The 16,915-nt window shown below is 44.2% G+C and overlaps 1 protein-coding gene across 1 annotated transcript in view; it reads right to left on the bottom strand.

Annotated features, from left to right (window-relative positions):
- The window catches only part of LOC127659709 (cystine/glutamate transporter-like), a 62,405-nt gene that overhangs the window by 42,200 nt on the left and 3,290 nt on the right, over positions 1 to 16,915 (bottom strand). The window contains exon 2 of the mRNA XM_052149653.1: positions 1,381 to 1,451. Coding sequence (XP_052005613.1) covers positions 1,381 to 1,390 — 10 coding nt within the window. The 5' untranslated portion in view covers positions 1,391 to 1,451. The remainder of the gene's footprint in view (positions 1 to 1,380; positions 1,452 to 16,915) is intronic.

Consider the following 16,915-nt stretch of genomic DNA (forward strand, 5'->3'; position numbering starts at 1 on the left):
TCAAACCACCTTTGGTTGTCTTCAATTACTGATTTATTGTTCCATAACAATAACAACAACATATATTATATACATACTTTGCTTTTTCTCTGTCAATGTTTCTAATCCCACTTTTGAAGCGTCCATCTCTATAAACAGCCTAGTCTCGTTGCACAACAAACTCCACGCGGAGTCAGTAATTGTTTTTATTTAACCTCTAGAGGGTGCAGTTATGCTGTGGAATGTAGAACCCTCCAGCGCTAGCCACAGAGAAATTAAATCAAAAATAACTATTGGAAACTATCTGAGTTAATTTTTTTCTGATAGCTGATAGTTAAAAAACACAACTATAGACCCAGATTAATTGGTAAATCCGATATATCGGTCAACCATTGGAAAGTGTTTTGCTTTTGGTGATAGGCCATTTTAAACCCGGTCTTATTAAAAGTTGTAATAAACCCAGTCATATTAAAAGTTGTAAAAATAAGTACGAGATGGCAAAATCGTAAGACACTGTATGAGTTTGCTCATACAAAAACATCAAGAAATATAAACACATAAGCAGATAATGTTATTGCAATTTTTTCAAACTCAAACATAAACCTGTATTGGTGCCTGTATTGAATCCATTTAAAATTATGTTTGTTGATTGATTGGTCTCCATGGGATAAAAAATAGTACCTTTCCATATGAGTCAAGTTGTACAATATTTTCTGATTTTGCCATCTCATACAAATGATCACGATCGTACTGTCGAGTGGAATTGGAGGCCTGCAGAACTTTTGTGTACTGTTCACTAGTCACTGCTAGATATTGATCCTATCAGTCTACTTTCCAGAGCACTTTTTTCCATATCTGTGCTTTTTAGTTCCCTTTCCAATATCTAAAGCCCTGCTGGCTCTGTGGAGGGAGACCTGTTCAATGACTGAAGGCCTCAGGAACCAGTGTAACATCTAAATATACTCTTTTTGCTTTCGCTTACTGTTTTAATTCCCCAGTCATATTAAATTCTCTGTATATTGTAGCGATATTTAAAAACATGCTTCAGCTTCCCACATAAGGTCAGGATTTATGGCCTGTCTGGCCTTTTACTGCAAAAAAAAAATCTAGAAGATCTAGAAACTAGATCTAGAAGTTGCTTTATTTATGCAATGGCTCAATGTCAGTAAATGACAGTCTGTTAACACTCAGGATATGCTGTACTAATCTGTGATTATATTTTATATAGTATACATTATGTTACACTGACATTGTTTACATTTAATGAACTGTATATAACACCTTCGATTAGATTTAATCTATGTGACTGTGACAACATGTTGTGTTTACACTGATTGCAACCTCAATATGTCTAACTTGTCAGCGATCCAATCCATCTGTGACTTTCTTGGGAATTCTTACCCCTGCCCATGTCTCCTTATACATCAGGTGTTCGTACAAGATGGATGAGATGCAAATGAACGTTCTTTCCCCTACGGAAATAAAATAGACAACATTTAACTACAGTTCAGCTAGATCTTTTTATGAATAATCAGTGCAGTGAACAGGCTTTATATGTTCCATAAAAGTGAGATTATAGAGAGGCGAGTAAAGTGAAACAGGCTATACATGAATGCATTAAAGATGTCTAACAAGATGAGAAAGCTTTTAGACTATTTCAGAGCCTAGCAGGATATCCCTGCACACAGACTATGGCGCTGTCAGTTAGTGAAAACAGACAGGCATTTAGAGACAGCTGCTTTGTGTAATTACATTTATTTTAGTAAGGAGGAAGGTGTTTTCTGCTTTGATGGACATTTAACACAATTGTAAAGACTTTCCGGTCTACTTTTCCGAAGTGTGCATGTGAACATATCTACCTCTCAATCTTTATACATAGTTAAATGCATATTGTAATATTGCTTTCTGTTTTATGGAGAATTTTTTTTATTATAAATAATAATGAATCTGAATACCACAGCTTATTTGAGGATTAAACATTATTTGAATGTTTAATCCTGTAAAAAATGTATCAGGAGTATCCTGAAAGCTCGCGCTGATTGTAGCACAGTTCAGCAGTTCCACAAATTTCCTTAGAAATCTCTCATCATTTACTTACTCTCAAGCCATTCTAGATGGGTATGACTTTCTTTCTTCTGCTGAATACAAACAAAGATTTTTAGAAAATTATCTCATCTCTGAGGTCCTCACAATGCAAGTGAATGGTTGCCAAAATTCTAAAACTCTGAAATGCATAAACACGTCATAAAAGTAATCAATATGACTGCAGTGGTTAAATCTATAACTTCAGAAGCGTATATGTTAGATGTGGGTGAGAAACAGATCAATATTATATCCGTACCATAAATTCTCCTCCCTGCCCAGTAGGTGGCATTATGAATAAAGAATATGAATCATCATAAACAAAAGAAGAAGAATGTGAAAGTAAATCTGGAGACTGATAGTACATAAGGACAAATAAATGTATCTGTTTCTCACCCACACTTATCATATCACTTCTGAAGATATGTATTTCAGAACTGGAGTCATTTGGATTACATTTATGTTGCCTTTATGTGTGTTTAGAGCTTCATATTTTTGGTACCCATTCACTTATATTATATTTGACCTACAGTGCTGCAATATTCTTCTAAAAATCATTGTTTGTGTTCAGAAAGTCATGCACATCTGGGATGGCATGAGGGTAAGTAAATGATGAACTATCCCTTTAAAATAATCTTGGTTAGTGTTAATTTTTAACATATACTGATACATATTTTAAATGGAAAGTTTTATGTGTTAACATGACAATTAATAATTGTATTTTCATAAATGAACATTAACCATTTATTTTGTTTATTGTTAATTCATGATACCTAATGCATTTACTAATGTTAAGTACAACCTTATTGTAAAGTGTTACCAAATTCTGTAGGATACAATGTTCACATGTATCCACAATGTATTGTATCCACATTATGTGAACACAGGTAATGACAAATTATTACCTTAAAGATCTGTTTCTACTTGATTTAATCCTTAAAAAAAAAATTCATTTTGTGTAACCTAATGTTCCCCGTCTGTCGCTCACTTTGACGTTGTGTTGAAGAAGTGACACTTGGGGTCTCTCTTGAGCGTCGAATATACCACTGATCTATGAAAAAATGCCAATGAGAAGATGGCGGACAGAATTTGCATGTCCCGCCCCCAGACATACGGGTATAAAGGCGGGGGTGTATGCAGTGAGCTGCGAGTCACACACCTGTTCCTCTACCTCTGAGCGATACTGCTGTTGGATCTACGGCGCACTTCAGCGGCTTTCTCATTCTCTGCCCTGGCTGCTTCGACAGCGCAAATCTTATAAGAGTGTTACATAAAAGAGTGATTTTCTCTAAAAGAGTAATTCCCTCTTAAAGAGCAATACAAATTAGCGTTGAACGTCCTATTCAGGACACATCTTTGTAAAGATGCCTTTCCGTCCCTGTGTAGTTCCTGGATGCGGTAGAGTGCTCTCCGCTTCAGACGGCCACAGGTGCTGTCTCGTGTGTCTGGGCTGCGATCACACCAAGGCAGCGTTTGTGGATGGTTCATGTTCTCACTACATGACCATGGCAACGTTGCGGTCGCGGCTTTCCTTCAACCAATGGAGCGCCACTCCAGCTGCCCCCTGCGTCGCTCCTTCTTCCCACGGGATTGAGGACGACGAGGCTGGCAATGGAGGCAATCCGGGGATGGCAGCGGGTGTTGTTTCGCCAGGTATGTCCCTGCGAACCTCCCGCCCCCTGGCACGCTCGTTGACTTCCGTCCAGGCTCGAGGCAACAGCCGCTCGCCTCACAGCCAGCCTGCCTATCCTCTTGAGTCCCCCGAGCTGGATGAGCTCGCCGCTGCATCTGAGAGCGGTCTGGCATCCCTGCAGTCCCTTTTTTTCCGGAGGTGCATTATGAGTTGACGACTGCATGGAGAGCACCCCTCTCTGCTTGTCACAAAGATCCTCGCTCATCCGCTCTCACTACCCTCAACGGCGGAGCAGCCCACGGGTACACGGTGATTCGGTACCACTGATGGATAGGATGGATAGGTGGATAGGGCGGTTGAGATCCACCTATGCCCCGAGAACGCCGCCACCTGGCGGATTCACCCTGTGCTCCCCTCCAAGGCCTGTAGGACGATGTCATCAATGACCGCCAAAGTCTACAGCGCCACCGGATAGGCCGCTTCTGCCCTGCATGCCATGGCCTTCCTGCAAGTCCACCAGGCCAAGGCACTTAAAGATCTGCACGAGGGTAGCCCTGATCCCGAAGTGCTGCAGGAACTGCGCTCAGTGACAAACCTCGCCCTCAGGGCCACGAAGATCACAATGCTGTCACTCGGGCAGGCGCTGGCCAAACTTGTGGTTCAGGAACTTCATCTGTGGCTGAACTTGATCGTGATACACGAGACGGACAAGACACTCTTCCTTGGCCTCTTCGGCGACACGTCGAGGACTTCGCCCAGCAGTTCTCTACACCGAAGAAGCAGACGGAGGCCATTTCAAACATCCTGCCCTGCCACAACCCTGTCGCCACGGGCCAAGCCCCATCTGCTCGCCGAGGGCGTCCTCCTGCTCCGCGAATTTTCAACCGGGCTTTGCACAAACTCCCGTTCAAAATGCTTACTCAAAGACACATCTTAACTTGCGTCCGGCATCTAGATTGGTTCACAGCGGTAGACCTGAAGGACGCGTACTTCCACGTCTCAATATTGCCTCGACATCGACCCTTTCTAAGGTTCGTGTTCGACGGCCAGGCGTATCAGTAAAAAGTCCTCCCCTTCGGCATGTCCCTGTCTCCTCACATCTTTACGAAGGTCGCAGAGGCAGCCCTTACCACGCTCCGAGAAGCCGGCATCCGCATACTCAACTACATCGATGCCTGGTTCATCCTGGCCCACTCCTGAGAGTTACTATGCGCCCATTGGGACCAGGTGCTCAGGCACCTCAGCCGCTTAGGGCTTCAGGTCAACTGGGAAAAGAGCAAGCTCGCCCCGGTTCAGAGCATCTCTTTTCTTGGCATGGAGTTAGACTCAGTCTCAATGTCAGCGTGCCTCACCAACGAGCACACGCAGTCAGTGCTGGAATGCCTCACCGCCTTCAGGCCAGGCACTGCGGTCCCGTTAAAACTCTTCCAGAGGCTCCTGGGGCATATGGCGTCCTCCGCGGCGGTCGTGCCACTGGGTTTGATGCATATGAGACCGCTGCAGCACTGGCTCCAGACTCGACTCCCGAGATGAGCATGGCGCCGCGGCACGCACCGTGTGATGGCCACCCCCACCTGCCGCCAAACTTTCAAACCCTGGACAGACCTCTGCTTTCTGCGGGCAGGAGTTCCCTTGCAGCAGGTGTCCTGACGCGTCCTGGTCACGACCGACGTCTCCAAATTGGGTTGGGGCGCCATGTGCAACGGGCACGCAATGCGGGCCATTGGAAAGGGGCCCCGCTACGCAATTCCCTATAGTTGTTGACAGTATTTTTTGCCCTGCGGAGGTTTCTCTCACTGGTTCAGGACAAACACGTCTTGATCAGATCAGACAGCACCACCGCGGTAGCGTACATAAATCGCCAAGGCGGCGTACGCTCCTGTCACAACTCACCAGTCGTCTCCTCCTTTGGAGCAAGCAGTGACTCAAGTCACATCCCGGCAACCTCAATGTGGTGGTGGACGTGCTATCACGACAACGCTTGCCCAATGGAGAGTGGAGGCTTCACCCCCAGTCAGTCCAGCTGATTTGGGAACGGTTCGGCAAGGCTCAGGTAGACCTGTTCACCTCCAGAGAGACCTCCCACTGCCCACTCTGGTATGCCTGAACAGAGGCTCCCCTCGGGGCAGAGGCACTGGCACACAGCTGGCCCATGGGGCTGCGCAAGTAGGCATTTCCCCCAGTGAGCCTTCTTGCACAGGTGCTGTGCAAGGTCAGGGAGGACGAGGAACATGTCACTCTAGTGGCTCCCTATTGGCCCAACCGGGCTTGGTTCTTGGACCTCATATTCCTTGTGACAGCCCCTCCCTGAAAATTCCCCTGTGGAAAGACCTTCTTTCTCATGTACGCGGCACACTCTGGCATCCGCACCCAGATCTCTGGAACCCCCACGTCTGGCCCCTGGATGGGACACGGAAGATCTAGCTGATCTACCACCTGCTGTCCAGAGGCCCTTCTACCAGGCAACTTTACGCCCTAAAGTGGTGCTTGTTTGCGAATTAGTGTCCTTCTCAGGGCGAAGACCCACAAAGGTGCGCAGTCAGGTCAGTGCTCTCATTTCTGCAGGAGAGGTTGGAGGGGAGGCTGTCCCCGTCCACCTTGAAGGTGTATGTAGCTGCTGTCTTAGCCCACCACGACGCAGTAGACGGCAAGTCTTTGTGTAAGCACGACTTGATTATCAGGTTCTTAAGAGGCGCCCGGAGGTTAAATCCCTCCCGGCCAAGCCTGTTCCCCTCCTGGGATCTCTCAGTGGTCCAGTCAGGCCTTCAAAGACCCCCCTTCGAGCCGCTAGAATCTGTTGGACTCAGGGCCCTCTCCTTAAAAAGGCCCTGCTGATCACGCGCACCTCCATCAAGAGGGTCGGGGACCTGCAAGCGTACTCTGTCAGCGACACTTGCCTGGAGTTCGGTCCGGCAGACACACATGTGATCCTAAGACCGTGGCCGAGCTACGTGCCCAAGGTTCCTACCATGCCCTTCAGAGACCAGGTAGTGAACCTGCAAGCACTGCCCCGGGAGTAGGCAGACCCAGCCCCTTCGTTGCTGTGTCTGGAATGTGCTTTGCGTACCTACTTGGACCGCACGCAGAGCTTTAGATGCTCTAAGCAGCTTTTTGTCTGCTTTGGTGGACAGCGGAAAGGGAACGTTGTCTCCAAACAGAGGCTCTCCCATTGGGTGCTGGATGCCATTTCATTGGCCTATCACACCTGGCCAGAGGCATCTCCCTGGCAGACAAATGCAGAATAGCGGGTTCGGCAAAACCTAATACATTTGCGAGATTCTACAATCTCAGGGTATAGTCAGTCTCATCCCGTGTTTTCTCAGATCCGAGCTGGTAGAACTCGGTAACATGCTGACAGATTGACCGGGTGAATCACTTACACCTAGCGCGCTTTCCCTCGACTGAGGTAATACCGTGCGCTTTTTCTCCCAGGAAAGCCCACTCACTCGGCCCCCTGGATAACTCCTCCCTAGCCCTGTGGGTCGGCAATTCAGCGGAGGAATTCGCCGACCCAGTCCACTGCGGGTACTCAAATCTACCCTGTATTGGAATAGGTGCTCCACAGGTTAAGGCTCCTATGTGGACGTTCCGCCTGTGTGTATTTTCCACAGTACGGTCTCCTTACAAGCGGACCCGCGTCTCCCTTGGGCAGTTCCCGCTGCCCCACGGTCGCCTTGTCTGTAGCAACTCCTCCCTCCAAAGAGGCGGGATCTACCACCGCGCCACTTCCCACATGTGACCTAAAAGCCCATGTGGTGTATTTCGCCACTTTTACCTCCCACTCTCTGGGCGGATGTAGTCTCCGCAGGGTCTTTTCCCACTGAAAGTATAGGAAACTGGGTAAGACCCCCTTCCTACGATGCGTGTAAGGGCCCCAGCCGTTTTGCTTTATGCGAGAAACATAGAGAGAAAAGAGGCCCGGCTAGGCTTGGCCCATTCCCAGGTTGGCAAGCATCACCTTGTTCCCCTGTCTAGGGTAACTATAAGGGTTCTGACGAATTTATGGGGCATTGGGGAAGGGTACGTGCAGTCTGATACAGCTGGTCGTTTTGACTCGTCAAGGTCCTGCCCGCTCCTGTGTCAGCAGTACACGTACACGGCTCAACACATGGCGTGATTTAAATTGGACCCCTAATGTCGCTTCTTCGACACAACGTCGAAGTGAGCGACAGACAGGAAACGTCTAGGTTACGGATGTAACCTCCGTTCCCTGATGGAGGGAACGAGACTTTGTGTCCTCCCGGCCACGTCGTTGAGTGGCCGGACCATTTCTGGCTCCTCAGAAAAATCCTGAATGAAACAGGTGCATTTCCCCGCCTTTATAGCCGTATTTCCGGGGCGGGACATGCAAATTCTGTCCGTTAACTTCTCATTGGCCTTTTTTCATAGATCAGAGGTATATTCGGCACTCAAGAGAGACCCATAGTGTCGCTTCTTCGACACAACGTCTCGTTCCCTCCATCAGGGAACGGCGGCTACATCCATTTTCAGGTTGATGTAGAAATAAAGTTTTTGTCTAGCATTAAATCAGTAACAGATGTAACATCTTTTAGGTTACCTGACATTTCAGTTGCTATTATTAGCAGACACATTGTTTAATATATTACAGTTGTATATACATATGCAAGGCTGAAATCTATGTTGTAAAATCAGTTTGTGCTTACATCGTTTCCTGCAGTATGGTTTGGTAGGTTGTCAAAATTATCCTCCAAATTTGACTGATTTGAAAATACACATCAATAAATCACAGGCATATATCTTGTGCAGCCGTGAAAGCTGTGCATGAAATATGAACTCAGGAGAAGGTAAAAATATATAAAAATTCCAGAAGTGAATGATGATCAGTGGTCTTCCATTTTTGTCTCAATCATAACCCTGGCCCAATTTCCACATCAGTTTTTCAGAAATTATATTGATTGTGATTTTTCTCTCCAAGACAAATGATTGATCATGGTCTCACCTATTGTAATGACATCTGAGAGTGTGTGCTGTAGAAGCTGGGAAAGGTTTAAACTCCTCTTTATGACTTGAAAAGTGCAGAGGTCTGCTAATAATGATTTTTCTTTTTTGCTTACAAAATAGCATTGCTTTCCATAATAGAGATTGTTGTATACTGTCATGACTGCCTGGGGCAATTGAAACACAGGCAATTCACTAAAGTACAATGAGATGGTAACCTAGCTTTACAAATAGGTCAAAATATCTCTCCTATATATATATATATATATATATATATATATATATATGCCATGACATCTGTTGCAGGGCTCCCTGTACTTCTAGTCTAATCTTTTCTATTTGCAAAAGTAATGTTTGGGAGTCTAACATTTATATGCTTTATTATGTTTTGTAAACATCTCATGCGCCTAAGACATTTACACTGTACTGTATATACATATATATATATATATATATATACATACACACACACTGAATATCTCATGGTAGGTCTTTATCATGAATGAATGCACAGCATAGCTTAGCGTGGAGAAGGTGTATATGAAATTAGGCTGGTTGAGTGTATTTCAACGAGAAAGTAGATTTAAAGTACCCAAAGACACGCAAGCATTACATGTTTCAAGGTTTAATTATGTACCAGTAATGTAGCCTTAATTGCTGGTATTTAGTACGTGGTGGGTGTACTTTTCACCACTCTTTCTGTCGCCTTTTCTAGCACTGCAGGTGAACTTTAATCCTGTCTAGTTTTGTGTCTCTGAGCTGATTAAACCATTAGACAATCTTGCACACAACATGCTCTTGCCTCCTGCATATATAAGATGTTAATCCTTTTGACTCCACCATTTTGATTTATTTGCAGGGTACATAAGAAATTAAATCCTTATACAAAATGCATAAACCTATAGCTAAATACATGCACGTGGCTCCCACTGTGGGTCTAGATGAGAGATAAGTGTGCAGGAGAAAAAAAAGCCTGTATCACTGACTATATTAACACAGTCACTCTTATGTGCTCTGCACAAGTTTCCTGTAACACCAAATTTCAGAGAAGAGGGGGAATCAATGCAAACAGATGGTGTCAATCAACAGCATCACCTCAAATGTTCAACAAAATTATCCTTGAGCATTTTAGCCTCATAATCCAGCATGTGATTTTGCCATAAAGCAAAAGCATGAGGCGAGGAATTGCTGCAGATATGTATGCTGCTCACATAATGCCATTGCCCTCACCAGAGTGAGAAAGGAGCGCTGCGGCTCTAGTCTAATCCACCCCAAACCTGACAGAAAACACCAAACTGATTCCACATTAATTGAAGACATTTTATTAGATTTCTTTCTCTTCGCTTCTTTTTTCTTCTTTGTTTCATATGTTGGGAATAAAAGCAGAGGCTTATAGCAATTGCTCTCTTATTTTCTCTGCTGTACCGATTTATCTGCCTCGACATATTAAAGGAGTCCAGGGAAAAATGAATTTTGGAGAAAACCCAGAGTGATAAAGCGAGAAAACAATGAAACATTCAGGGCTTGTATATGTTGAAGCTGGGAGACTGAGATACTTATCAGACCCTTTGTACCCTCACTGCTTTATAGATGAAGCAAAAATGGGAAAACTCAAATAATTTGTCTGTTTATTTATAAGAGCAAAGTGCACCACAATATGAGCGCAGCCCAGTCTAATTCTGGGAACTCTCAGAGGACAGGGCTGAGTGAGCATGAATTAGAATGCTGGGTGTTAACTTTGTGTTCACACATTTATTGCAAAATCCTTTTGAAGGATCTAGACATTTTATGGCTTGAATACTAATCAGACCTGGCTGGATGACATACAAAAATACAAAAAAGAGCAAACACAAATGACCAGCCAATGTTGTTATAGATAAACAATTAAGCAATATCACACAAGCAAAAGTGCTGTTGTACCAATATTACACTTAATAACCTGCAACTTACAGCAACATGATTTTGGATTGTAATATTGCAAGAAGGTTAATATCAAGTAACTAACATTTTTTTAAAAATTTGGAAAGTAAATTCAGCTATTTTGTCCTATTTTTGCTTGCTTTTTCTAGCTGCTAAAGTGGGTATGGAGATAAATTATGCCGATCAACTTAAGGAGACAGAGAGAGAAAGAGGAAGTCAGAAAGACTGTGAGATTTTAAAGTTAAGTGATATTTCCCCTCAATTAAACTTCAGAGGATCTGACATAGCAGAGGGAAAAAATGAGGATGTCTCAACCAATGGTGCACAGTTGGCAGATTGAGAGATGTGCACCTCCGTGAAGTTGGCACCCCATATCATTAAATAATCACCAAAACTATTCCATTTGTTTGTGCTGTGTTTGTGCTGATTTGTGCCGTAAAAATGAACGTTTGTGCTGGTCTGGTGTTTGAGATATTTGGGCTGTGTCATCGCTCTCCACCCCATCTCACTCGAATCGATCCAAAGCTGGTCATTTGTGCTGTTAAAACAAACATTTGAACTATTTCCCTTCCTTAGATATAGCAACAAAAAACAATTGGGGAGTGGTGACGTCATTCTGCACCCATGTTGTCTAAATCACTCAAAACTGGTGTCATTCATTTGAGCTCGATTTGTGCCATTAAAATGAACACTATATCTATTTTCATTCCTTAGAAAATAACAAATATGATTCACAGCTGTGTCGTTAGGTAAGAAACCTGCAACGAATGATCACAAACGAACGAGTCAGAAAATGAGTTCATTGGACGAGATGAGGTAAATGCATGACTGACGTCACAGATCCGGGAGATAATTTTGTTATTTCTATGTAAGGGAATTAGTTACATTGTTTCTTTCAACAGCACAAAACAGCACAAACTGAGCACAAATGAATTCCACTGGTTTTGGAGCGATTTAGACAACATGGGGTGGAGAATGACGTCACCGCTCACTAATACATTTTTGCTATATCTAAGGAAGTGAAATAGTTACAACGTTTGTTTTAATGGCCCAAACCCAGCGAAAACGACCAGCACTGGTTTGGATCGATTTGAGCAAAATGGGGTGGAGAGTGACGTCACACAACCCAAAAAAGAATGCTTAATATCTCAAACACCAAACCAGAACAAATGTTCATTTTTACGGCACAAATCAGCACAAACACAGCACAAACAAGCGGTTCAGTTAATAGATAGTACACACAAAAGTTAACAAGGTTATTCACGTCTTAATGAATGAACAAGGCTAGAGTAAAGAATCTATGTCCTTGGATGTGATTGGGCCAAATTGAATGGAAAATATGTGAGTTGCTCCGTGGCACAGAAGAAATTTTAACAGCCTCCGGAGACCTAGCTGGGCACCGCTAACAGACAATCCACGGCAGCGGGTACATACATTAAAAGAAAACAATTGTGACCTCCTTAAATCTTTTGATGCCCCCTGGACCAATGCTGAAACATGATCAAGGGGGACCAACCCAAGCAAAATTATCAAGAAGGATCAGCCCCCAGTCTGACAAAGAGATAAACAGTTGCCCCACCATAAAGGTCAAAATACCCCCCAAAGATCACATCCTATTACCACCCCTGGTCAGTACACTTACGATTTTTACCTAACTTAAGATTTTTATTAGGATTTGTGGAACTTAAAAGTACATATTTTTTTTTTTTTTTTTTATAGAATGGAATGCAGAAAATGTTCCTTATGTGGCAGCATTGGCAGGCCACGGACATATTCTTTGTTCAGCCAATCAGAAAACTTTGTTGTGCATTCTGCCTATCAATCATTTTGCACAAGTGTAGCAGTTGAAACAGTTCATTCAGGTTTAATGTCAAATTCAGATTCATAATAGTTGTTATCTGATGGCACTATTTCGTTTCTGTTGTGTTTAACAACCTTGAGATGGCGACGGTCTCAAGGCTATCTATGGAGGGCCATAGGTGTTTTGGAAAGAGGGGGTGTGTCTAATCCAATGGCTCAGTCTCGTGGAAGTTGGCTAAAATCTCTTACAGCACATTTAAAGGGTTATGAATCCCCCTGTTTCAGCACAGTTGAGCTCTCACCACAGTTTAAAAAAATGCCAGGGAAAGCGGCCGTGGTCAGCAGTGGAGTGGAGTGGAGAAGATGTGAGAGAACAGAACAACTGTCTGATCCAGTTATCAACAACAAAGATTCTCACAGGAAAAATATTCACAAACTCTTCTTTTGTTTTGATTTGTTAGTACAACTTGCTCTAGTACAAAAGAGATGCATGTTCTTTCACAATTATCACAACAGGGGTTGTCCCTGTCCTTTTCTGCATATCGCGGCACAGTTTTGCTTCCGTTTCAGCTTATCGCTACGTGTTCGGACCCGTTCCGTGGCTGGCACACCTGTGCAACACACACATCTCACATCTGTTAACATCTCAGAAAACTGTAGTTTAGTGTTTCATGACCCTTTAAAAGAAAGCACATGGTCTACATCCCAATTTGTATACTACTTTAAAGTACAGAAGGTTGTAAAATGTTAAATGGTTAGTTCACCAAATAAATGAAAATTCTCTCATCATTTACACACCCTCATGCCATTCCAGATGTCTATGACTTTCTTCTGCAAAACACAAACAAAGATTTTTAGAAGCATACCTCAGCTCTGTATGTCCTTTCAATGCAAGTGAATGGTGATCAGGCCTTTGATGCCACTAAAAGGAGTTTATAAGTTAGTATAAACATAATCCATAAGACTCCATTGGTTTAATCAATGTCTTCTAAATCAATCCAGTTGGTTTTGGGTAAGAACAGACCAAAACGTAGCTCCTTTTCACCATACATCTTACAGCAGTTTCCTTGGAGATCATGATTTCGAGCTCAATTACACTTCCTATAGTGCCATCTAGTGCTCTGCGCATGCATCAAGCACTTTGAAGTGTAATCAAGCTTGAAATCATGATTGTACCTAGAGACTGCATTGGCATGATATACAGTGAAAAATGTGTTATATTTTGGTCTGTTCTCATCTAAAACCAACTGGATGGCTTCAGAAGAAACTGATTTAAATCACTGGAGTCTTATGGATTACTTTTATACTGACTTTTCTCCTTTTTGGAGCTTCAAAGGCCTGATCGCCCTTCACTTGCATTGTATGGACCTACAGAGCTGAGAAATTCTTCTAAAATTGCAGTTTATGTTCTACAGAAGAAAGTCATACACATCGTAGATGGCTTGAGGGTGAGTAAATGATGATATAGTTTTTATTCTTGGGTGAACTATCCCTTTAAGCAAAATAAATTCTGTCTACTTTCATGTACAAAAAGCTGCATCATTCAGTATGTTATTGTGTGTTTAAGGGAGGTATAGAGAGAGAGAGCGAGGGGGGGCTGAATGGACTCTCAGACACCATGTCTGTGTTAAAGCCATTGGGCTTTGTCTTTCACAAGCTTCATTACACACCTATTGTAAACACAGACGTCATATTATGCCCATGCCTAAATTCTACATGTTTCTCTGCAAGCCAGGGTCAGAATTGTATTTTTTTACATTGTATCAGACATTGAAGAAACAATCATGTTTTGTCTGCCAAAATGTATTGCCTTGCTTATCAGGACTCGACAGCTGTCCTGTCACATGTTCATTTGAGCAGCTTCAGTCGCTGACTCCAATACTATGAACCTTATTCTCGCCAGCTAGTTTTTTTTGTTTTTTTTCTCTCTCTCTGTCTCTCAGTCTCTCAGCAGTGGGCAAGCAGGTGGGCGTACAGACAGATACTTTTTCCCCACTCTTGTAATTACTCATTCTGCTCTGACAGTGCATCTTTGCTGTTCATTTTCACAAGCAGCTTGAGTTTGCATTGAATTATGTGTGTGTAATGCTATGTTCCAAAACCTAGTGAGCTGCCCACAGAGTCATACATAGGCACAAAGGCTTTTCCAAAAGGTAGCCATTTTAATTTTAATACCTTATCAGTGTTTCAAATGATCTACTATGCTCTGTGAAATCACACTATATACACTACCCAATTGAAAAATACTACAGTGTATGAATTTTCAAAGAATATTATTTTTGTATTTTTTTTTATTTTACCACACAGAAGTATTTGCAGTTTTTCAGCTGAAGGAAGTGATGTTTGAAACGCATGTGACATGTTGATGCTAGTTTTAGCACATTAGTCAACCTCAACACTTAAATCTCAAATTATGTACACATTTACAAAATGTAAATTCACTTCTGTTGACAGAAATGCCTTGTTGATGAGAGAGGTAATCAGAGAATGGCCAGGCTGTTTCGAACTAACAACAGTCTGTGGTAACTCAGAGAACTGATCTGTACAATTGTGGTGAGAAGACTAGCATCTGACTCCAAACGCTGACTCTAGAGGTTTTTAAAAAGGGGGGTCTTACCCTATGAAGAGGTCCTAGCAAGGATGCCTCTTAGAGGGCACCCCGCCCACCAAGGCGTGGCAAGCCGAAGTGGAAGCCACATAGAACCTGGCAGTGGCGAGGCAAGTGCCCGCTGACAGTTCTTTCCACAGAAAATCCAGAACTGAAGCAAACTGGCAGTTAGCTGGTTCTGTAATTTGAACTTATTAGAAGGAATTTGTGCCATGTATGCGCCACCACGATCAGCATCCCCGAGGGGGGACTGGGTGACACGGGGAGAAGTAGAGGAGACATTGCGCTATCAACAGAGGCGAAGAGGTCCTCTTCTGCCCTGTAAAATCTACCCAGATCAGTTCCAAGGGAGGGAGCCCTAGCACTTGCAATGGTCTCGATAACTTCAGGAGAAAGCCCTGTGAACCTCAGTTGGTACCCTACAGGGGCCAAGCATGAAAGGTTTCACAATTCGGGCCGGGATGAATATGCCCCTGAGCCTGAGAAAGAAGGTCCTACCTGATCAGAATCGCCCAAGGCGAACCGTCGAGGAGAGATATTAACTCCGAGAACCATATCCTGTTCAGCCAGCGCAGCCCATTAATAGGAGGCAAGACCCTTGCTGGTGAACATTGCCAAGACTCCCGGAGCAGAGAAACCGGGAAAGAAACGCATACAGACGCATTCTGGGTCATGTATGTGTTTTAACGTCCAGACCCAAGGGGCTGGGTGATTTCAGGGAGAAGTCGAGGAGACATTGCGCTATTCATAGAGGCTGAAGAGGTCCTCTTCTGCCCTAAGATCTCACCCAAACTTGTTCCAAGTGGAAAAAGCCCGGCATTTAAAAAGGTCTCGATAACCTCAGGAGAGAGCCCTGTGTCCCTCAGTTGGTACCCTTAGGGGCCAAACATGAAAGATTCCACAATTTGGGGCAGGGATGAAATATTGCCCTGTGCCTGAGACAGAAGATCCTTCCTGTTCGGCACCGCCAAAGGCGAGCCGTCGAGGGAAGAGATTAGCTCCGAGAACCAAGCCCTGTTCGGCCAGCTGCGGTGCTATCAGTAAGAGGCAAAAACCCTTGCTGGCTGAACTCTGGGCAACTACTACCTTAGGGTGGAGTTCTTAACTCCCCGTTGGTATTTTCTGTCTGGACGACTGTCAGAATCTGCTCCTACATATATGCATGGGCATCCAGGGATATAACTGACCTGAGTGACAGGAGCTTGCCCTGGGCCCTAAGGAGAACCCAACGTGTCAGAAATACAGCTGACAAGAACGTGGGTCTCCTTGATTATTTATGTAAGAGGCTACCGCTGCATTGTCCACCAGCACCAAGACATGGCAGCCTCAGGAGGAGGTATTTCAGGGCCAGAAATACAGCCATCAACCCGAGACAGTGACTGTGACAACCGAGCTGACGACCCTCCTATCCCCTTAAGCTGGACGACCACTTAAGGCCGCTACCCCACCCATCAGGGAGGCGTCTGTCGTTAGCAGCCTGCGACAACAAGACGCACCTAGAGTGGGACCCAAGGGAGAGAACCAGGGTCTGAACCACATAGAAAGGGAACGAAGCCTGAGGCGCGTAACCCTATTTAGCCTAGGGGTTTTGGCCCTTGGAAGAAATCCCCTGGCTTTTGGCCACAACAAAAACGGTCTCATGAGCAGAAGGTCCAGAGGGATCACTGTGGACGCCTTCGCCCTGAGACCTGGAAATCATTGATACTGATAACAGTGCAACCTTGACCTAGCCTGACTTTGCTCAGGGTGATCTAAATGGACTCAATACTAGCGGGAGACAGTTGTGCCCGCATTGAGATTGAACTCCATACGATGCCCCGATAGACAGTGTTCTGAGTGGGAGAGAGGACACTTTTCTTGGCGTTGAGCCTCAACCCCAGAGAAACAGATGAGCTAAGACGATGTCCCTGTGCTGAACTGCCAGTTCCTGGAAC

Source organism: Xyrauchen texanus, chromosome 19 (assembly GCF_025860055.1).
Source record: "Xyrauchen texanus isolate HMW12.3.18 chromosome 19, RBS_HiC_50CHRs, whole genome shotgun sequence".
NCBI lineage: Eukaryota > Metazoa > Chordata > Actinopteri > Cypriniformes > Catostomidae > Xyrauchen > Xyrauchen texanus.